The sequence below is a fragment of the Nelusetta ayraudi genome, unplaced genomic scaffold (assembly GCF_046127955.1).
Source record: "Nelusetta ayraudi isolate G7.1 ecotype Tasmania unplaced genomic scaffold, CSIRO-AGI_Nayr_v1 ptg000082l, whole genome shotgun sequence".
Taxonomy (NCBI): Eukaryota; Metazoa; Chordata; class Actinopteri; order Tetraodontiformes; family Monacanthidae; genus Nelusetta; species Nelusetta ayraudi.
In genome coordinates, this window is record NW_027466132.1 from 1,169,568 (window position 1) to 1,191,545 (window position 21,978).

The 21,978-nt window shown below is 47.3% G+C and overlaps 3 protein-coding genes across 7 annotated transcripts; 1 reads left to right on the forward strand and 2 right to left on the reverse strand.

Annotated features, from left to right (window-relative positions):
* Positions 1–1,756: 1,756 nt before the first annotated feature.
* mmut (methylmalonyl CoA mutase) lies at positions 1,757–11,483 on the reverse strand. 2 transcript variants are annotated; one of them, XM_076044622.1, is made up of 13 exons: positions 11,394–11,483; positions 10,143–10,540; positions 9,546–9,913; positions 9,277–9,434; positions 7,618–7,789; positions 7,292–7,540; positions 6,786–6,897; positions 5,999–6,114; positions 5,463–5,578; positions 4,786–4,917; positions 4,524–4,671; positions 3,320–3,487; positions 1,757–2,067 (listed from the first exon to the last, which is right to left on the reverse strand). In XM_076044622.1, exons 2-13 carry the CDS (start codon positions 10,537–10,539, stop codon positions 1,939–1,941), a joined length of 2,265 nt encoding a protein of 754 aa, XP_075900737.1. In that variant the 5' UTR covers position 10,540; positions 11,394–11,483; the 3' UTR covers positions 1,757–1,938. The 2 variants fall into 2 exon arrangements, with proteins under 2 accessions (XP_075900737.1, XP_075900736.1); XM_076044621.1 differs by lacking the exon at positions 11,394–11,483 and adding an exon at positions 10,979–11,001.
* Positions 11,484–11,796: 313 nt separating this feature from the next.
* On the reverse strand, positions 11,797–17,762 carry fkbp1b (FKBP prolyl isomerase 1B). Its single transcript, XM_076044581.1, has 4 exons — positions 17,369–17,762; positions 16,608–16,655; positions 12,927–13,039; positions 11,797–12,555 (listed from the first exon to the last, which is right to left on the reverse strand). The coding sequence occupies exons 1-4, from the start codon at positions 17,403–17,405 to the stop codon at positions 12,427–12,429; spliced, it is 327 nt and encodes a 108-aa protein (XP_075900696.1). The 5' UTR covers positions 17,406–17,762; the 3' UTR covers positions 11,797–12,426.
* Positions 17,763–17,868: 106 nt separating this feature from the next.
* wdcp (WD repeat and coiled coil containing) lies at positions 17,869–21,962 on the forward strand. Of its 4 annotated transcripts, none has more exons than XM_076044576.1 (5): positions 17,870–17,974; positions 18,244–18,470; positions 18,557–20,480; positions 20,756–20,876; positions 21,194–21,962. In XM_076044576.1, the coding sequence occupies exons 3-5, from the start codon at positions 18,576–18,578 to the stop codon at positions 21,385–21,387; spliced, it is 2,220 nt and encodes a 739-aa protein (XP_075900691.1). In that variant the 5' UTR covers positions 17,870–17,974; positions 18,244–18,470; positions 18,557–18,575; the 3' UTR covers positions 21,388–21,962. The 4 variants fall into 4 exon arrangements, with proteins under 4 accessions (XP_075900693.1, XP_075900691.1, XP_075900692.1 ...); XM_076044577.1 differs by having other exon boundaries at positions 17,881–17,974; positions 18,360–18,470; XM_076044578.1 differs by lacking the exon at positions 18,244–18,470 and having other exon boundaries at positions 17,869–17,974.
* The last annotated feature ends 16 nt before the right edge of the window (positions 21,963–21,978 follow it).

A 21,978-nucleotide genomic window follows, 5' to 3' on the forward strand; every position in this document is an offset into this window, starting at 1 on the left:
ACTTACCCTCTCGGCCGTGCTTTGTGTTCCGGACGCGGAGATTAGCCTGATTTGTTTCTCAACGTTTATTTGTGCTGCTTCACGGGCTTCACCATCTCAGCTGATGAGCAGGTGGACCTGTTTAAAAATGATTAGCAAGCAGAGAGGGAAACTGGGAGGTGGTCAGCAGTGAGTCAGTGTTACGTGGGATTTTTGAAGGAAAAAAAACAAATGGAAAGATGGCGTAGTCGAGGAGTTGCTTGGAATTTATTCAAAGCTTGAACAAGGTCTGGGGGGAAAAACCCAAATACAGCTGCGGCGCTCTGCTTTAGCTCACCGCAGCTCAACACTCTTCTGCTACTGCCAGAACAGCCACCTTTTAAAGGTAAAGCTCCTCCCCTGAGCCAGGTGACCAATCAATTACTCAATCAATGCGAATTACGCAGTTAAATCAATAATATTCATCTTACACTATAGTTTACCAACATAAAACTGAAATGTCAACCGTACAATGGTCTTATGTAAACATGGAAACAAAACAATTGCTCAAAACCCCCAAAAACCCGATCACATGAGAAACAGGCCCCGCCCAGGGACTGCATATAATGCTGGGGAATCCTTTGCATCTGTTTGATGGGTGACACCTGCGGAAGTGGGCATTGCATGCAAGTAAATGTATGTGCGTGGGGCTTACAGCATTACAGGGACCAAGTGTGCAACCTAGGTCTCACTGCCAAACTGTGAACAGAAGAAAAGAATCTTTAGCATTATTTAGAAATACAAAACAAGCTGAGGAAAACTAGTGTGGCGTGTGTGTGTGTGTGTGGGTGTACATGTGTTTTATCCGGTGCGCCACACGCTGGGAGTGAGTGTGCCCCGTCACAGTCAGGAAAGTGGACAAAAACCAAACCCTATCAGGGAAAAGGTGAATTAATTTAAAAAGGCAGGTGACATGGCTAAGAGAAATGTAGCCCCTCCTTCCTAATAAGATGGAATAATTAAATACCAACAACAGCCATGGCGAGGGTGATGATCTGTGTTTATTCAATGCGACCAAAATGCAATCAACCTGCAGTCCAACCTCCTTCGCCTCGAACATTGACCAGGGGAATTTCTTTCCCCAATTCGTCATGACAACGAGATTTTAAACACTGTCAGTTAAACCATTGACAACATATCAGGCCTTCAGTGACACGCATCACTGCACTGGTGGAGGTTACGGATCGATGCAAGGTGCTTATGAGCCCGGAACCAGACCCACCCGAGGAGCGGCTCAGCATGTCTTATGGATCTCATCCCCCTATACGAGGTCCTTTGCACACACGGATACTGAGAGCCCAGCAAATGGTAAAAACATGCGTTACACAGTGGCTCTGGGCGCTGCTCATATGCAAACTGGAGGATCAAGGATCGGCCGTTCGATTTTCGGCTTCTTCGGTCCACACCATTGACGTGACCTTGGGGTTTTAAAAGCGAAGCGAAGCGCGACAGCCACTGCCGTTCATTGGTGAACATAGCAGTGTGGAGGAAAGTGCAGACGAAGGCTTTGGATCGCCAGCACTGTCAGTGTAAAGCATGTAAAGCAATTAACAGGATTGTGTGTTTGACGGAGCAAAGTACTGTGTTATATTATACATGAGCCATGGTATCACCTCATGCAAACCGGACAATATTTCCAGCAATATACATTAGTATAATGCTATAGATTGATATTTTTTTCAATTGGGTGTATTTTTCAACCTCCAACTGCAACTGCAATGAACCACAGGACTTGAGACACCTTTAAACAGGCTTTAATCATGTGACCTCAGAACACCACTGGCTCTGACACGGGACATCTGCAAACACGCCAAGCAGATTCTGTACAAACGGCTACAAAGTGGACAGCACACAAGAAGGCAGAGAAGTCTTTCAAATTTCCTTTCATTTTTTGTTTTTGTTTTTGTTTTTGTTTTTAAACTACATGGCCTGACGAATATTTTCAAGGTTCTTCTCGATGTTGTCTATGACCTCCATAGCAGCCTGCGGGATCCTGGTTCCTGGCCCAAACACGGCGCACACGCCGCTCTGGTACAAGAACTCGTAATCCTGCAGGACAGAGACAGATAGAGAGAGATAGAGAGTGAGAGTGAGAGGGTGTTTACACGGAGACGAGTGATTACAGCATTTATCATTAGCTTAATTAGGTTTAATCACGGCGCAGCTGAGGAAAAACCCCGGCGAGGGCAAAGGATGATAAAAGGTTTTGCGGACAATTAACAGTGATATGAACAGCATGGCAGGAAATGAGACAGCCAGACTTTAATCACAGCAACGCACGTTGATGTTTGTGTTAAATATGCACAATCGGAGCTCTTAAGTTGAGGAGCTTGCAGCCAGCGCAAACACGCCATGGATGTATCATAAGCGTGCCGATTTTCCCAGTGGCCACTTGAGGTACTGCAGCAAAAAAAAATCCCATGAGCCCAAAAAGCATTTTTCCCACAGGCCGCAATGCAAAACTAAACGTTTTATAACCGCTGACAGGACGGCTGTGACCTGAAACGTGATTCATAGCGAATCTTCCTATTGTAGATTTTCCAGTTATGGTCTTTTAGTCGTTTAAAAAAAAATTATAAAGGCCAGAAAATCACCAGAGAAGAGTTTATTCCCAGCGTGACGTCACAACGTCGTACATCCTGACGTGTCTGTAAGTGACCTTCTCCAGAATCGTTCTGATTGGCCAAATAGATCATGCGAGGCGTGATGGGAAGTGACACTACTGTGCACGCTCTACGGGCCCATTAATGCGGAAGTCAAAAACTTTCGACTAGTTTCTTTTTTTTTTTTTTTTTAAATGACTAAACGACCGTAACTGAAAAAAATCTACAACAGGAAAATTTGCTATGAATCGTGTTTCAGGTCACAGTCGTCCTGTCAGCTGGTTTAAAGGCCTTTATTTTTATGTTGTGATCTATGGGAAAAATGCTTTTCAGGCCCATGGGATTTTTTTTTTGCTGCAGTGTCCCGAGTGGCCACTGGGGAAAAAAATCGGCCTACCCCCTCCCACACACACAGCAAGGGCAGTGAAACACAGGTGAAGCTGTTGTGCAGTGGCTTTCAGGAGGTTATGATGTCATCATAGAAACCCATTACACAGAAAGCAGCAAGTCAACTACTGCCTTTAATAGGCAGTTCCATCAACTTGACTTGAAAAAAAGCAATTATGTCAATTAGTTTTCATTCATTTACTCCCCAATAACTACCGACTATTAGTCATTGTCAGCCAATATCAGGACCCGCTTGGCATGCTGGGGATTGCTGGGGCTCATTTATTTTTAGTGAAAAATGAATTTCGCACCTGTGGCGGGATGACGCCTCCGCAGATCACCAGGATATCTGGCCTGTTGAGCTTCCGTAATTCCTTCACCAGCTCCGGGACCAGCGTCTTGTGTCCCGCCGCCAGCGTGCTGACCCCGACGCAGTGGACGTCGGCGTCCACCGCCTGCTGGGCCACCTCCAGCGGAGTCTGCCGCAGCGGAAATAAGACACAGGGAGAGGGGTGAAGAAGAAGATTGAAAAGGCCTCATCGCGGCAGTCTGAAGGCTCGTTTTCATATTATTATAAGCTGCTTTCACAGCTGAAGATGTTTTATACAGCGCGTGTGAAAAAACAGCTTTGACACAAAAAGACTCAAGGTCTAAATACGACAAAAGAAAAACTAATTTTACTCATTACAACATGATATTATATCCCTCTGCCTGGGAAGCTATTTCAAAATGAAACTCTATGGTCCTGCTCTTTAGATTTTCCCCAAACGCATGGCTTTAACACGAGAAGACCAGTACAAAGGTGGCCAATTATATCTTCTCATGAATAAAAACATTCACAGCTACAGCATTCAAGGAAACTGTGAAGGTCTTTTTCTTTCTTACACCCTGCTTTTAAATGACAGATTCCAAGGTCCTGTTCTGAGAAACGCTATTGCTGTTTCCATTAGCGGATACCAGTCGGCTGAGCCATGTCATATTGTGAAATTAAAGGGTTTTATGCATGGAGGCCTTCAGGCATACTGATCAACTGATCAAGAGAGAAGCTTGTATCTTAAGACCACATGGCGGAAAAAACAAATCTTTCTTTTATTTATTTGGGTAAACCAAACCAAATTAAACAGAAAGTGATGGGAATGGTTTGAAAACAAACAACACAACCTTTCTTTGAGATTTCTGACAGTAATTTGCAATTGGAAGAGAGATTAGAGGCTTCGCTCCAGCTTGCTGAGTCCAGTCCAGTAAACCACGATTAAGATGTCTGGTATCAGATCATTTACGTGACAGCATGAGCTCAAAACAAACAAAATGTCTACAATTGTGTAGGCTACAAAATGTAATCTTATTGGTTTGGGTTCAACTTGATTTTTTAAAATAACAAAACTAGTAGAAGTAGTGGTGTTCCAGGATTAGATGATATTCTCTTTGTATGCCCAAACTAATTTGGCATCGCCAATAAAGTCGGACTGTACTAACAATGCATCCCTGTGTAATTTGCAGGGCCCTGAAACTGACCTGGAACAGAGGTCCAATGTCCACATCGAAGCCCAGGTCAGCGAAACCAGTGGCGATGACCTTGGCGCCTCTGTCGTGACCATCTTGTCCCATCTTGGCCACCAGCAGTCGCGGGTTCCTGCCCTCGTGCGTCTTGAAATCCGCAATTCTGTCATTTAAGAAAGGCAACAGAACTCATTAGAATGAAGAGAATAAAAGGTTGACTTGTTGTTCGGTGCTGATGAGGGATTTTTTTTTTAGATTTTCATTTCAAATGTCCTACCTGTTGTGGGCCGCGTCGATCTCCTCGTGCTGTCCGAACTCGCTGCGGTAGGCGCCGCTCACCATCCTGGTGCTGGCCTTGTGCTCGCCAAACACGCTCTTCATGGCGTCTGTGATTTCGCCCACCGAGCATCTGAAAGAGAGAACAGCGGTCACACAGCTCTTCTACTTTAACCGGCAAAGGAGGCTGAAAGGAGAAAGAAAGAAAAGCAGCGTGGCGAGGGTCGATCACCGCCGCTGAGGCTGAAACGGCTGCAGTGGTATTTTTCACTGAGCGCTGGTGCGAGCTGCCCGGCTGCTCACATGATGTGTGCTACTGATTGTGGGAGATTGTGGGATTACTATGGGAGACTCTAAGGGCTGCCGTCAATCTTTTCTTTAATAACATGGCGCTGAAGAATGGCAAGTAACTCACTTGCAGCAGATTGCTGAGGCAAGCAATGAACATCTGCATTCTGCAGATGTTCATTGCTATGCAGGCCGCCTGCAAGTTGATGATTTGCACTTGAATGGCAGCACAGGTGACTGACTGACTCAGACATTCATGCTTCAACGACACTGCACTATCTAAAATATTGTCACATCAGGGGCCACTGGAGGGAAGTTGTGAGTCGACAGCATGTGGATGTTCAGTGTTTGTGTCGGTCACAGACACAGTGAAGTTGGGGAGTCGCCCACCTGGCTCGCGCCGCCTCCACGGCCAGGCCCAGCAGGTTGCCCTCCCTGGTCCGTGCGCACTCCTCAATGGCAGCCAGGCACTTCTTGGCCGCCTCGGCGTCTCGGCTCTGCCTCACCTGCGACACGGTGGGAAAGACACGGCCACCCAACCCCCGTTAACACAGAGCGACTATAGCTGCGTCTCCATTAAAGTTTTTCGCAAAATAAAAGCAACAATTCTAAAAATGTTCAATTTTGGCAAAGTACAATTGCAATTTGCAGGTGTTTCCATTGAATGGTGTGAAGCGCATCGGCCGTAATTCTCGTCAAACCTTGTCCTGCCAGACCCCACTTTGAGGAGGATGGAGGTGCAAATTTTTTATTAATTTTAAATATTTGGAATTATCAGGAAGCATTGGTAAAAAGCAGATTGTGCATAAAAAAAAACCCATTTAGGAATAATGATGTATTTTACAAGCCGGTGCCTATATAACTCATGTCATAATCATAATCTGCTCTGTCAGAAGAAAAACAAAAAAAACAAAAACGACACAGACCTTCTTCAGCTTTTCAATCTGCTTCTCCCGAACGACGGTGTTGTCGATGGCCAGCACCTCCACGCTCTCCTCCTTCTCCAGACGGTACTTGTTCACGCCGACAATGACCTCTGACCCTGAGGGGAGAACGACGGTGGCTCATCAGGGCCTTATGAGCACACACTTTGTCTGCTTTGGATACCAGGTGGGACATTAATTTACGCAACCTGTCTGAGTGACGGGTGATGGTAGTGGGTGGGGTTATTGGATTTTTTTCTACATATAAGCGCCGGCAGCAGAGCCATGCTGCTAAGCTGAGGCGGCGGGTCGTCGAGAAATAATTAGTACACACATCAAAGCGTTCTGGGAAAAAGCCTCGCAGTAACAGCGCCTCCAGGAGCTGTGCGATTTAAGCTGTGCGCCGCGGCAGATGAAGAAAAAAAAAAAAGGCATATTGGCCAGAAAGAATCTGCACTTCCATATTCAAAGCGTCACACCGAGACTCTGTTCCAACTCAAACCTGATGACACATATGGAACACAGGGGTGAGGGGTGGGGTTGTGGGGACGGTCTCGGCTCCTTAGTTCTAATCCAATGAAATTCAGAATTTCGAGCCCTATGGATGACAACTTTATCAAGCTCATTTCCATTCTAATTTATTCCTATAATCCCCTAATGAAAAATTATTTGCCCTCAAGGACGATGTTCATATGGGAGAAGTGGATATTATTTGAGGTGAAATTAGGGCAGTCGGGGTGGAGTGGGGGGGCGGCGTAGTATGAGTCCGGGTGCAGGCCTGGCACTCTACCCGAGTCGATGCGAGCCTGTCTGCGTGCGGCACATTCTTCAATGCGCAGTTTGGGGATGCCCTCAGCCACCGCTCTGGCCATGCCTCCCATCTCCTCGATGTCTCTGATGAACTAGGAGGAGGAGGAGAAGAAGAAGAAGAGGAAGAAGAAGAAGAAGAAGAAGAAGAAGAAGTCAGACTTGACTATCTAGAGGAGGTAAAAGTCGTTTCTGTAGGTGAAGCTGCTGAAGGATCATTAACGGTTCTCCGTCCGTCCTTAATTACAAATAAAATATTCTCATTTTTAAGATTCTATTTTTATACTCTTTTATAACTGACTGCACTTTATACTTTTCTGTGGTGTTGTGTTGTGTCTCGAAAGCCAATTACCCTCCCAAGGGATTAATAAAGCATAATTGAATTGAATCGAATTGAATTGAATTTGGACGTCAGCCGTCACTCATAAATCGCAGCATCTTTGAGACTGTGTCGCTGTTTCAGATTTTAGGTCAAGTCTGTTTCACAACCTTTAAGGCCATGTTGTAGACGTCATCCGTGAGAGCCTCCATCATGTGGGAGCCGCCCCAGGGGTCGGCCACTTTCGGGATGCCAGACTCCTCTTGGATGATGATCTGGGTGTTCCTGGCAATGCGGGCGCTCTTCACCGTGGGCAAGCCCAGGGCCTCGTCGAAGGAGTTGGTGTGGAGTGACTGCGTCCCGCCAAACACGGCCGCCATGCCCTCAATCACGGTCCGGACCACGTTGTTGTAGGGATCCTGAGGGGCAAAGTCTCCATCGCTATGGGTTCGGTTTTTTCTAATTCTGATGCTTCAGAGAGGAAGCGACTGCTTACCTGCTCGGTGAGAGACCAGCCTGAAGTCTGGCAGTGAGTGCGCAGGAGGAGCGACTTGGGATTCTTAGGCTGGAAATTCTCCTTGATGAGGGTGGCCCACAATCTCCTGGCCGCCCTTAGCTTGGCAATCTCCATGTAGAAGTTCATTCCGATACCCCAGAAAAAGGACAACCTGACGGGAAAAAAGAAAAAAAAAAAACACAGGAAAAAAATGACAAACTGAACAACCTCAGCCAGAACATAAGAACGTTTCAACAGAGCGTCACTTAACACCAACCATTGAAAGTTTGTGTGAGAGTATATGCAAAGTTGGCTCAGTGGCGTCACTGTGGATTTAAAAGGACGCAGCAGGAGCTGTACGTAGTTTGGCAAACAGCCTTTGATACCCTAAATTTAACTGGCAGATCATTTATGCTGTCGCTCTGTCTCATGCGGCAGACCACCCAATGATCAGGAGGAGTTAATTCAACAGCAAAGTACAGCTAAGCCAGTCAAACATCATGTTCCTTGGTCAAACACACACACACACACACACACACACACACACACACACACACACACACACACACACACACACACACACACACACACACACACACACACACACACACACAGTGTGTCCCGCATTCTGAGGCGCCTCACGCAATGCGGCGCCGCGGCAAAGGTTGACATTGCTAACCAAAGCTCAGCTGCTAACTGGGAGTGGGAAGGAAGAGTAAACTGTAATTAAGCGACAGCTCCCTGGTTTCTCCTGCCGTCACCCTGTCAGGTGACACTTTAATCCTGATTCGGATAGATTGGGTTCTCAAGTACTGCTAGCAGTAAATGTTTTAAATCGTGCCTGTAGCGTGGGTCAAAAAAAAACTAAAAAAAAAAAAAAAATTAAATACATTATAGATGCATCCGCACAATGCAAAAAATAAAAAACAATCTGTATTGTATCAGCTCCTCTCCTGCACTCAGGGTCAGACAGCCAATCCAGCTGTTCTAGAGTGGAGGCAGGGCTACGCGGCGAGGACAAATAACTATCCGCACTTGTGTTCACACCTACGGACGGTCGCCAATTAGCCACATGCGCATATCTCTAGGCTGTGGGTGGAAGCTGGAGTACTTGGAAAGGACCCACGCAGACACAGTAGAAAACATTCAGAACCGACTGAACCCTTGACCTCCTAGCGGCACAGCGGCAGCGCTAACTAATCGCTTGTCCGCCTATACAAACAATTATAAAGTGGAGCTCAACAGCATAACAGCAACTTATTACTTTATAACGCCCCCCCTCCCACACACACACACACCCGCACACCATCAACTGCGCCAAAGAGCAGTCCAGCTCAGACCACCTCTGGCCTCTCAGCACCTCATAAATGGACACTTTATAAGAAACCTTGGACAAGCCTGGCACACTATCACTTTTAAGCATTGCTTTATATTAACTATATTGATTTTATCTGACTCTATGACTTTTATATCTCCATGAGATCTTTCTTTTTTTAAATAGGGTGCAATATAGCTCAAAACTGCAATTTGGTTGCAACTATTCTATTTTATTCTATTCTATTCTTATTGATTTTCCCTTGAAACGTTGATCAGCGGCATCACACACAATTATACTGGCTTCCTGTCGGTACATCACGGCTACTTCCGCTGTCAAGTTACCTTGGGGCGAATTCATCGATGGTCAAGCCCGCTTTGAGGCCAGTGCGGCAGTACTCCAGGCCGTTAGCAATGGTGTAAGCCACTTCGAGGATGGCATCAGCCCCAGCTTCCTGAAGGTGGTAGCCGCTGATGGATATGGAGTTAAACTTGGGCATGTGCTGGTGACACAGAGGGCAAGGAAACGAACAAAAAAAAATCAGCCTGAAGTCCGGTGTAGCCCCGGTGCTACGTGAGGGGGGAGGACGCTTAACAAGTCGCGCAGCACCTACCTTGGACGTGTACGCAAAGATGTCAGCGATGGCGTGCATGGAGGGCTCCGGGGGGAAAATGTAAGTGTTGCGCACCATGAACTCCTTCAGGATGTCGTTCTGAATGGTCCCCGTCAGCTTGGCTTTGGGCACGCCCTGCTCCTCCCCGGTCACGATGAACATGGCCAGCACGGGGATCACGGCGCCGTTCATCGTCATGGAGACGGACATCCTCTCCAGTGGGATGCCGTCGAAGAGCATCTTCACGTCCTCCACCGTGTCTATGGCGACCCCGGCCATGCCCACGTCGCCGTGCACGCGGGGGTTGTCTGAGTCGTAGCCGCGGTGCGTCGGGAGGTCAAAGGCCACGGAGAGACCCTGCTGGCCGGCTGACATGAGCGATGGCGAGGATTAGAGTGTGTCAAATTGGTAAATAAGATGATAGAACATCAATGAATATGCAATATATCAATGGAAAAACATGCACATCGGCTTAGGCATTTAATCAATAAACTATCTTAATGGATTTTGGCCTTCAATTTACTTTGATTTTCAATTTAATGCCCAGACTGAGGGAATACAAACTGTCATGTGAGCATTCTAACATACAATACATACCTTTAATGTTATCCTTATAGAACTTGTTGCTCTCCTCCACTGTGCTGAAGCCAGCGTACTGTCTGATAGTCCAGGGCCTGTTGGTGTACATGGTGGGATAGGGGCCCCTGGTGTACGGAAACACTCCCGGCAAATCGTCTGTCCTGCCAGCCGAGTCTGCTTGGGTGTACACGGGCTTTATGTTGATTCCCTCTGGCGTGCGCCAGGTCAGATCTTCTGGATTCTTGCCCTTCAGCTGCTTCTTGGCCAGGGCGGCCCATTCCGCATGCAGCTCGGCCTTGTCCTGGCACGGTACGGAGGTGTGGACCAGGCAGCGGTGCGTGCCAGCCGAGGAGGCCGAAGCTCTGAGCAGGTGCCGGGCAGCCGTGGCTGCACATGCCCTCTGTGCAGTCAGCATCCTGCAGTTGTGCAAGCATCGCCGGGGATTGGCAAAAAGGAGCATGGACAGTTTGATTAGTGACAGCACGACTATAATATGGCACAATCTCCTTCACTTTTACGTGGAGGAATAAAATGACTAAACCCTGTTTTCCTGCTATTTTTTTTTTTAAAACCTAAAGTACAGTGCAATTTTTCTAATATCTAATGGCACTGTTTGTTATTGTTCTGTCGTTATGTAACTGTGCCCATTCTTTCCATTGTGTTTATGTTCTTCAAGAAAAACAAACATTCAAGGCTAGCTTTGCAGTGAGGTAAATTCCTGTTGCATATTAGCACTTTGTTAGGGGGACAGTTGTGCAACGTTCACACAATAAGTAACAGTTGCGAGACATGCGTGAATACAGCAAACCACCACAGCTCTGAAGGCATTCACATCAAGGATAATAGGCAACGACCTGGACATGTCCCACACTGCGTGGCCAGCGGCTAATGTTAGCAGGTTAATATGTTTTATACCTGAAGTTATATTTGATTGCTACAGCGCCATGCTAGCTAGTTTAGCGTTGCTGCGAACGTTTTTTTTTTTTTTTTTTAATTATTATTATTAAGACGGCATCCCGACTATGCTACACGAAAAATACTAACGTCGTCAGAAAGTTTAGAGGTACGACATTAATTTCATGTTGACAACAGCATTGCGTCGCAAAGTGAGCGCCGTTTGTGTACTTCAGCCAAAGTTGCGCGATTGACAGTTGACAAATTGGCTCAAACGTTTATGCGTATAAAGATTGGCAAATAAATCGCATTTCGAGGGGATTAACTACGTACACAGAAAGTATGTTTTTTCACAGGTTATTATAAAATTCTGACCTTGTGTCTTTATGCTGTAGCACGTCGACGGCAGGCGTGTCTACACGTCCAATGAGATTTCATAACACAAACGTCGACCAATCACACGATACCGTCAGCCCACAAACTATGACCTTTTACACCGGAAGTAAATATAGTACCCCAAGCGATTGTATTTTCATTAGATGTGCGACAGTGCACTATTTTTTCCAAAAAAATAACTGTTGTTAATAATCAAATTGTACTTTCGAATAAACAACTGTATGCGTTTATCCGTTTTTATTTTTATTTTTAATAACTATCATCAAACCCAACCGATATCGTCAATGATGCGACATTCTGAACCTACAGAGAATGACCACTAGGAAGCAGTGTTGTCGCAGAAGTTAATGTCGAACATGATCGATCACAGGACACAGACGTCTCAGCTTTGTACATGCCATTTTTATTGAGGAGTTGGTCAGTAAACGTTGTCATAACAGCAATGTTGTTTTTTTTTTTTCGTTTTTTTTTTCCAGCACGCTGTACAGAACTGTTTAAGAACCACTTAACTGGATAGAGAACACTGGCGGCCAGTGTTTCATAAGGGACATAAAATACACTCAATATACCAAATATCCTTCAGAGCATTCAGCAGGACAATTTATTAAAGTGTCAATGCAGACAGTGGTTCATATGTACCCAACACATTGCCCCTCCCTCTGGCGTTGATATCATAAGGCATCGTTTGTTTTCGATTGCAAAGTGAAAAAACTCATCAGATGACCGACGAGCGCCCCGTGGGACAACGAAACTCTTCTGAATTTAAACTGAGATTAGCCGCTTTTAACTGAGAAAAACAGAAATCGAACCGGAGTGTATGAGAAACCTCGCTGCATCCATTTTGACAACAAAAGTAACAGTGGATACGCTTAAATACTGAAATAAAGAAGACTGCAGAAATCAGACAAACATGGAGAGTGGGAGACTTCGGCCAAGTGTGTTCTCGATGCGGAGCGAAGCTGTGGCGACTGCAGACCCATGAGCTATTGAGCCACTCATTTCATCTCATGCATTATTCTATACTGAGGAGTTCCACGTCAAATATAAGTGTTGCGTTTGGAGGGATGACCCCTGGGTGGCCTGTTGTTCCGTATGCCATGTCTGGTGTGCAGGTGAGCTTTGCCCTCTGGCCCAGGCTCATCTACAGCACAGAAGAGAAGAAGAAAGTCATTAGCATATTTTCAATGCTGTTTTTTTTTTCCTCCGTTTGCAGTTGAACTGCATTACAGTCATTTTCCTGGTGTTGTGGTTTTTATTCTTTTTCGTTGTCTGATTGCCAGTTAATGAGTTTAAGAGCATTTGCAATACAAATTCTCTGGAAAAGGATGCAAGGACACAATATAAGCTTCTGTAATTTGTAAAAAAAATACTCTTTCCAGGACTTAAAAAAATAAAGTAAACTTTATAAACTGTCTACTAAAGTGCACATGGAACTGATTGTGATATGGTTAATATAAAGGTGAGTAGTTCAGGGTCAAGTGTCAAGAGACTTCTTCCCTTCCTCCGTCTTACCTGTGCTAGTCCTTCCTCCCAGCCCTTAATGACCTCACCCCGTCCGATGCTGAACCTGAAGGCCTTGTTCCGGTCTCGGGAGGAGTCAAACTTCTTCCCATTCTGCAGCATTCCTGTCACAAAGACGTAACATTCATCAGACTGTGGTTAAGGAACACTTGTTCAGAAGAAGGCTCCGCCCACCCCGAAACAAACAAAAGCGAATTGTTTTGGTGTTTACAGAGATGTAATACTTGATTATTCTGGTTGTTGTAGCATTTCTCAGCTAAATGCATCATTAATGTTGCCCTGTCCTTCTGTAGCTTAGGTTTGAAAATGCAGCATTTTTAGATTAAAAGTCAAATGTTGTCAAATGTAAATTTGCCCAATGTAAAATGAAATTTTAAAAAGGTTTCCTTGCAGCAATTCGTGCCTTTGAACGATCAATAAATTCTCAGTTTAAAAAGGGGGGTAGGAGGGGGGGGGCTTTAAATACTGAAGAATTACAACATGCCTCTTGCATCCTGGTTGTGTTTCAATTTCTAAAACGGACAAAGATGAAGGGAATCAGAGAGAATCTGGCCCGCTTTAGCGAACTATTTTTGAAGTGAACTAGGCCACTGCTCGCCTGCGTTGGGATCCCTGGGAGAGACAAAGGCGGGTCAGCGTGGGACTGCCCGCTTTCAGAAGCCTGACCAACCCTCAACACAGTGTGATACATAATGTTATAAACTCTACTTAAGTTAAACAGATCTTAATTCCTCCTTGATCATCCATTTTAAACCGGCTTAGTTTGCATTCTTTTGAAACAATGAAGCAATTTACTATTTGTTTAAACACTGACATGATTTTAACAAATGTCTGAAAGCCCAAGAAAGCAATTTATTAATTACTTTCACATCATTACAGCCTAATAACTTATTTTTTACGACACTGAGAGTTGACGAAACGTTCCACGCGTGGTTGTCAGTCTGGATCAGGCAGGAAATACGCGGCACCCTCGACTGTTCTTGATATCAGCACTCCGTTATCACTCCCTGGACTGGGGGGGGGGGGTCCTTGTAAAAATAAAGCAGATCCCATCCCTTCCTGAAAACTGGCTCCGACACCCTCTCCTAATGAAGAGCGTACACTCGGCCGTGGTCTGGGCTGTGGCACACAGAGGCGGGGCTATTTTTACTCACTCTACTGTATCCTGTCTCACGGCGGTCTGCACGATGGCTGCCAGCCCAGCAACCCCCCCGCCCGCCCAAGTGGGGATGAAATGAGACAGGTGTAAAACTATCCGTCTGAGACCATCCCGATATGTGTTGCTGCTCTTCATAGCAGCAACACATACTTCGACTGAATGGAAAGAACTGGATCTGGCTTGTTAATTTGTCAAACTGGAGTGGGTGCCGCAAGTCATTGGGGGAATTTCTGACAACACAACTACAGAAGAAAACTGTTTTTTTTCCCCCCCCGACATTCTGGAATTAGCTTTTCACTTACGTGATAATCTGTTTGCATGCAGATTTAGGACCAGACATCAAAGTAAAGGCTTCATTTGTAGAAATACCAACGTACATGTCGACATGGATTATATTTATGAAGCGCTAATGAGTAATTTTTTTCATGAATGCAATCTGCCACAAATTTATGGGGACTCGCGAAATGATTGATGCCTCTCAGGGCCACTGACTGAGCTGTTTGCACCCGCCGGGGTTAAATACTTCCCGCCGCACTCAATCACAACATTCTAACTGGGAGGCAAGTTTGGCCCCTGCTGACATACAACCCCCTGTGTTTCAGTCTCTATTTCTGTGTCCCACACGAGAGGCCGGGGAGTCCGCACTCAAGCACGTTTCTGGCTGGAGGCACAAACATGGTCAGGAATGACGTCCACAATTAGGCATGATGTAATATCCATGAACGCTCCCAAAGAGGACTGTTTATTGTCAAGGTTCGCAGCAAATGTAGGGCCTGGAAACTGGATCGGTCGTGTCTTAGTACTGGTCAGGGAGAGAGATAACCGAAAACAAGCCAGATAACTCGTCCTGACATATCCAGCCAGTCAGTTCTTCTCTGCAACATTAGAGATGATAGTGGTGCTGGTTTGAAAGCCGTCTTGCAGTTTGCCATGTCGGACTGTGACTTCAGAAAGCCTTCCGCTCTGTTCAAAGAAGAATGTTCATCTTATTATGTCTTTTCTCTTTTTTTTTCTACAACAGCAAACAGACATGAAGCCATAACTTATTTTCATTTTGTCTACCAGCACATGATGCAATTACCAATCTTCTCTTTTAGCTCTAAATTCGAAACTCTACCTATGCAAAACCCCAAATTGGCAACTACTATTTCTCAAGAGAGACATTAATCATGGCATGATTCATTGCTACCCTGTCTGGCTCCTGTGGAGCTCCAGCCCAAAGAGGAAACCTGGATGGTTACTTAAAGTGCCCTCACACTGAAGTTCAGCTACCCAGAGATGGTTATCTCGTGTTGACGAATTTCCTTCTTCCTTCAGTTAAAAAAAAAAAAAAGATCCCACACAACTAAACAAAATACTGGCGCACACATGAAAGTGCTACAAGACAGTGGGCTGATTCATAACAGATTGCATCAGCCAAACAAAAACGACACGGCCCAGACATGCAAAAATGAACTGCCAACTACACAATGGAAAATAATTGCTTACTAAATGAACACAGATCAAGATTTGCAACAAAATGCCTTTCGTAGACGTGTAAATACCCAGTGGTGCTCAGACAGACGGTGGCATGTGAACTTGGCTTTGTTTACCTTCTGTCTGACCCAGCAGTCTGGAGTGAAAAACCCCAGGGCACTCGATAACCTACATTTCTTTTTCCTCAACTGCATCGCTCAAAATTTGCAATGTGACAGGGGGCATTTGGGGAAAAGGCATTTGTTTGCTATTTGTGGATATGCATGTGTGGATGCGAGCAGACAGACAGACAGACAGACAGACAGACAGACAGACATTGTGCCCAAAGCGTGCCCTTCTCCATTACAGAGATCTGTATCACAGAGTGGACTGCAGTAATGTCAAGTGAGGATTAAGGGGCTGGTAAATGCTCTTGGCTACTGTTCTCTTTTATTCTGAGGCATTGGGAGAGGAAGAGCTGATTATTTTGGGGCAGATATTGGTGTGTTTGATTTTGTTAAGGTTGTACAGAATGCAGTTTTATGGGGACCTAAGAGATAAAAATGCAATTGTGAGAGCTTGGTTTTGCTCGAGGCGACAGTTAGTGAGTTTGAGATTAGATTTTAATATACAGTGTCTGCTGTGTGCATGCAGCAAGTTTCAACACTCTCTTAAATGGGCCACGTTAAACATAAAGGGCCATCATATTTTCTGAGGGTGGCGTCTGCCCCGCCCTGTTTTTCATAACTGTATGGGAAGCACAGGTGCATACATGCCTCACAAAACATGCACAGCGGAGTCGCTGAAGATAATGTCAACAGTCGCACACACGCGCGCGCGGACACACACACACACACACACACACACACACACACACACACACACACACACACACACACACACACACACACTGGGACAGATTTCCTCTCTTGACTATGAGACAGGAAATGCGTCTGGCTCTGGTCAGGCCCAAAAGCTTAAAAAAAAACAACAAAAAAACAAAAACAAAACAAAACAAAAAAAAAAAAACAGTAGAAGAAGAAGAAAGAGCTTATTACCTATGTAATGAACAACACACGTCTGGCCCTTCTTGGGAAATGTTCGACCTGTTAGAAAAGGACAGAACACATGTGTTATCAAATTTTTATGAGATGATACAGTAGCTAATAACTTAAGTACCGTACAAAACTGGTCTCTCTATATGCCTGTAATCATATCAGTACATACTCAAAGATAAATTAGAACCACATGGATATGGAGCTGAACCTTATTAGCCTGTGCCTTTGGAAAATACTCCACAAATAGGCAGGATTCTGAGCTGGATGTGCAAGTTTCCTCCCAGTCGGTTGCCAGCACTGCTCGGACAAATCCTTTATCACGATTCCCGATTTAGCACACGTCTACCAGACCAGTCCTGAACATAAACTTCGACTGGCTGACATCTGAATTGATTCATTTTGCATGTGTGTGAGAGCAACGGGGGAAGAGTAGCGCATACTGCCCTGTAAATCCTGCGGCGTAACGAGAGTGTATTGCAGCAGTAAAGTTGGCGAGATACGCAGAAAGCGCCATAAAGATGCCACACGGGCGTCAGTGGATGGTAAACAAAAACAGAAACCTCCCTTTACACACCCCGTACAACAGACGTATTACGGCTAATGGCACGGCAACAGGAGGGTGTCTGGGTCGCCATAAAGCCGACTGTCCCGTATTATTCACGAACGTATCAAAAACAATTTGGGCAGCAACCCCAGGGGAAATCCCGAACCACCCATGCACGAATGCGCGCACACACATTAGCGGATAAATTCCCTCTTACCGTCACCGGGAGATATTGTCTCGACTTCAACGCCCATGGCTCCGAAAAATACAAAAATACGGTCTGGAAAAAAATAAATATATATATATATATGTCAAATCAGTCGCACCGGCAGAAAACACGACCCGTTTCAAGGCTGCAGCTCGGGCAACATCGGTAGAAAAGCATCCATTCACGGACCAGCAGCTCCGGCCAACCGTTTAATAGCTACGGTACGACTCAGTCTACGGAGAGAGGGTGTCGAGATATGCGTCTCCACGGCGCGTACGTCGTCGTCGCGTGGGCAAAAGGGCGCCATGAGTGGCATGCGCTCATTTTGACAATAAATATTCGCATAACAATGTCCTCACATAGACGATTTTTTTTTGTAACTTTTTTTTTATGGGTTTAAAAACAACTTATTACATGTTTGACACTAAAATACAGAGAGAGATCGAGTTGTTCAACGTAGCACTACGTGTCCCACAATGCACCTCATCAGACGTTTTGCTTCCGGGTCGGTGAAACCCTAACGTTCAACATCGGACGCACGTTTTAGCCGGCAGAACCAATTTGGCTGCTAGTGACGGATTTGGGAAGAGCTATGCATGTTTCTTGCTTATCAAGGTATTGTCAAGTAAATAAATTGAAAGTATTAGCCGATTATCTGCAGACATAAATAGCTGTATTTTCATGTTTACGTTCCTCATCGTCGTTCTATTTTTTTTTTTTTAAATGTAACTTTATTTGCTCCGGACAGTTGTTAATGCTTTCAATTTTCAGCATTGTATACCCCAAGCTTCCCATCTGTGGGAAGTGGGCCATGTTTTCTTCTTCGTCACATCGGTCACGTAGGAATGTTCAGAGGTGGTAATGAAAGTTTCACGGATGCACAGGAAATGTTTGAGTGCCGTGAGACTCTCCTCGCGCCCAGGGCCCCAGCTGGACCTTAGGTGTTCTTAAGGTCACTGAGGCGTAAGCCAGCTATTAATGTTCGTCACCACTGTCCCAGCTCAGGCAGAGGGGATTAAGGCATGTCCTTGGAAGGAGACACAAGAGAGGCTTTTGCTATTCTTAATCTCCATAGGTAGCCCTGGTTGCTGCATGCGCGGCACTCATTCAGGTGAGACATTTGCTTCTGTGATCAATGTTTTCTGCCTGAGTCTTTGTTTTACCTGTTTGTCCTCTCCCGTTTTTTCCCCATACAAGCCTCCTCACACTCGCCTAAATGGATCTCGGCAAGGCAAAGCTCCTTAGGACGGGTCTCAACACCCTGCACCAGGCCATCCACCCGGTGCACGGGATCGCCTGGACCGACGGCAAGCAGGTCTGCCTCACCGCTCTCTACTTCATCAACGGCGAAGTCAAGTTCGGCGACACCAACGTCATCGGCCAGTTCGAGCACGTCTTCGGCCTCTTCTGGGGCCCTCTGTGCTGCCCGGACTCGCCCGCCTTGCTGGCCGTTCAGCACAAGAAGCACGTCACGGTGTGGCAGCTGCAGCTCAGCGCGCTGGAGCAGAACAAGCTGCTGTGCACGCAGACGTGCGAGATGAGCGAGCCCTTCCCCCTGCTCTCCCAGGGCTGCGTGTGGCACCCCAAGCTGGATATCCTCGCCGTGCTCACCAAGAAGGACACGTCCGTGCTCTTCTCCGTCCGCGTGGACAACCGCAGGACCAAAGCCGACATCAAGGTCAGCGGGCTCATCCACTGCGCGTGCTGGACCAAGGACGGCACGCGCCTTGTGGTGGCCATCGGCAGCGCGCTGCACTCCTACATCTGGAACGACATCCAGAAGAGCCTGATGGCGTGCTCCTTCTGCCCCATCTTTGACGTGGGGGGCTACATCTGCGCCCTGGAGGCCACGGGCGAGGCCCAGGTGGCCGTGGCGACGGAGCTGCCCCTGGATAAGATCTGCGGGCTGAACGCCGGCATCACTTTCGACCTGCCGCCGGACTCCCCGCAGGGCCACGAGGGGCTCGGGGTCGTGGCGGACGACGACGGCCTCGTGGACGCCAGGAGGCGCTCGCTCTCGGAGAAAGCCTACATGTCCGGCCCCGCCTCCCCCGACATCACCCACATCCTGGCGAGGCACCGGCGCTCCGACCCCAGCCCCCTCATCCACCTGCGTCGCCGGGACACCCTGACGGACTCGGGCCAGGACGCCTCCCACCTCATCCTGGTCACCTACGAGCGGAAGGTCACGACCACGCGCAAGGTCAGCATCCCCGGCATCCTGGTGCCGGACGTGGTGGCGTTCGACCCGCGCGCCTCCACCGTGGCGGTGGCGTCCAACACCTGCAACATGGTGCTGCTGTACTGCATCACGTCCTCGGCCATGCCCAACATCCAGCAGATCTCGCTGCAGGCCAACGACAGGCCCAAGGGGCTGTGCTTCCTCAACGACAAGATGCTGCTGCTGATGGTGGGCCGGCAGAAGTCGATGGACCCGGCCTTCCTGCCGTCCTCCAACACGGAGAAGTACGTCCTGCGCCTGTTCGCCAAGGAGCTGATACGCGATGGCGAACAGGTGCCGTCCCACTCCGCTCACAACCACGAGTCCGCCTCTAATTTGGCGGCGAGGATTAGGAGGCACTCTGAGCACCTGTGCAAGGACGACGGCGAGCGGGCGTGCATTAAGGACCTGGTGCTGCCAGGAGGGGGAGTCGTGCGGTCGCCGGGCAACAGGCGGCGGCTGGTGGAGGAGGTGCGCAGCGGCGAGCCCAGCCCCGTGGCCAGCTCGACCGACTTCTCCGAGCGAGCCCAGTCCAGCTCCTCCTCGTCCGCCATCACCGTGGAGAACTTCGACATGGACCACGTCAACCGGCTGGCCAACCTGGCCGTGGCCGGACAGCCCAGCCGCGACTCCAGCCGGGCCAGCTCGCCCCGGCCCGGCGAGCTGCCGGACAAGTTCCACTCGGAGCAGACGCTGCCGGCGCCGGACAAGGCGGCCGCCCCGCCGGGCAAGGAGCGGGCGCTGGAGCAGCTGGCGCACAACATGGAGAGGCTGTTCACGCGCTTCGCAGACGTCCAGCAGTGCCTGACGGAGATCAAGGACTTCGCCCAGAACGGCAAGAAGGCCGCGTGCGCCTACCCCGCCGCCTCGGAGCCGCCTTTTGTCAACGTGACGTGTCAGGTAGGGTTTGAATACAACACCATCAAGTCCAAGTTTCAAGGTTCAAGTAGTTAACATGTTTGCAAATGAAACAAAATGTGTACTCAGGACCAGCATGGTGTGAGCTGCTAAAATGTAATGCAAAAAAAAACAAGTCAGGCTGAGCATCTTTAAAGTCCTTAGTCATGAATGAGGATGGGATTCATCAACTGAGACAAATGACGTTCCTTGCTTTATTATTTCCATCTTATTCCCGATGTTCAAGGTTTTATTTTTGTCCTGTGCGTCATGTGCAGAAGCAGCTGTCGGAGAACGTGTTCATTGACGAGCGCAGGCCGGTGCTGCTGTGCGACGGCAAGCTGTGTCTGCGGGCCCTGCAGGAGCTCTTCAACCTCACCATCGTGGAAATGATGCACGGTACGCTCAGAGTTCTCCAAGGTTTTGGGTTTTTTTTGCATTTTCTCACCTGTGTCGAACCGGTTGTACTATCGCACTAGCCACAATAACACTAGCTCGCATTGTTCCCCCGTTAGTTGTTCACGAGCTATAATTAGAGGCGATTAAAGGCCTCGCGCAGATTAGTGGGTTTTACACAAAAGCAGCTTACTGCCGTTTAACCAGAAAAGTGTTTTGACGCTGCCACCGAAGAGGCACGGCAGCGCAGGGACTCGGTCACGACCTCATCAGGTGTGCGATGCTACAAATTGGCCGCCGTGTCTTTTCCGTTCTTCCAGGTCCGCTCTGGATCGTGCTCGTGGCGGACGCCGACGGTTTCGTGCCCCTGACGTTTAAGCCCAAAGAGGAGCTCACGGTGCGGAATGGGAAACGTAAATCTCCTCTCAGGACTCCCGTGAGTCCCGAGGCCTCTTGCCCGTCCAGTCCCGCCCCTGGTCAGAGCCCCGGCACAGCCGCCGAGGCGTCGACGTAGCCCCGCCCCGTAAGGACACATCCACATGTGGACTCGTGCTCCTGCATCGGCACGTGAAAATGGATGCAGCATGGACAAGACGCAAATGTGTAAAGTTATGTGTTAAAGAAAAGTATTTTTGTATTGATAATTATATATAAAGAGAGATTCCCTCACATGATGGATGCCATGTTTTCCCCTGAGGACAAATTGCACAGTAGTTCTGACACAGTTTCTGCAAATCTGAGTGCATTTAAAAAAAAAAATTAAAAAAAATCCCTTTTTGAATCCAGTCCAGACTTTGACAAAATGTTCACATTAAAGGCTTGAAAATTGGGTAAAAATTGGGTAAATATTCCCAGTTGAAATTGTTTCCCTTAGGTAAAACCCTTGAGATTATTTTGAGATATACGCTAGAAGTGGTTTGATCTTTGTATTTTCTTTTTTTAAGTAACTAGAGATTCTGACCACTAGAGGGCGCAAGTACTGCGGAAAGCAACGTCACCTTGGAGGAAATGTCCTGTGGACAACATCGATCAGCGTTTTCTACAAAATGTTTCTCTGGCCTGTCAATAAATCTTGACGTTAAAAAAGGGAAAAAAAAAAAAAAAA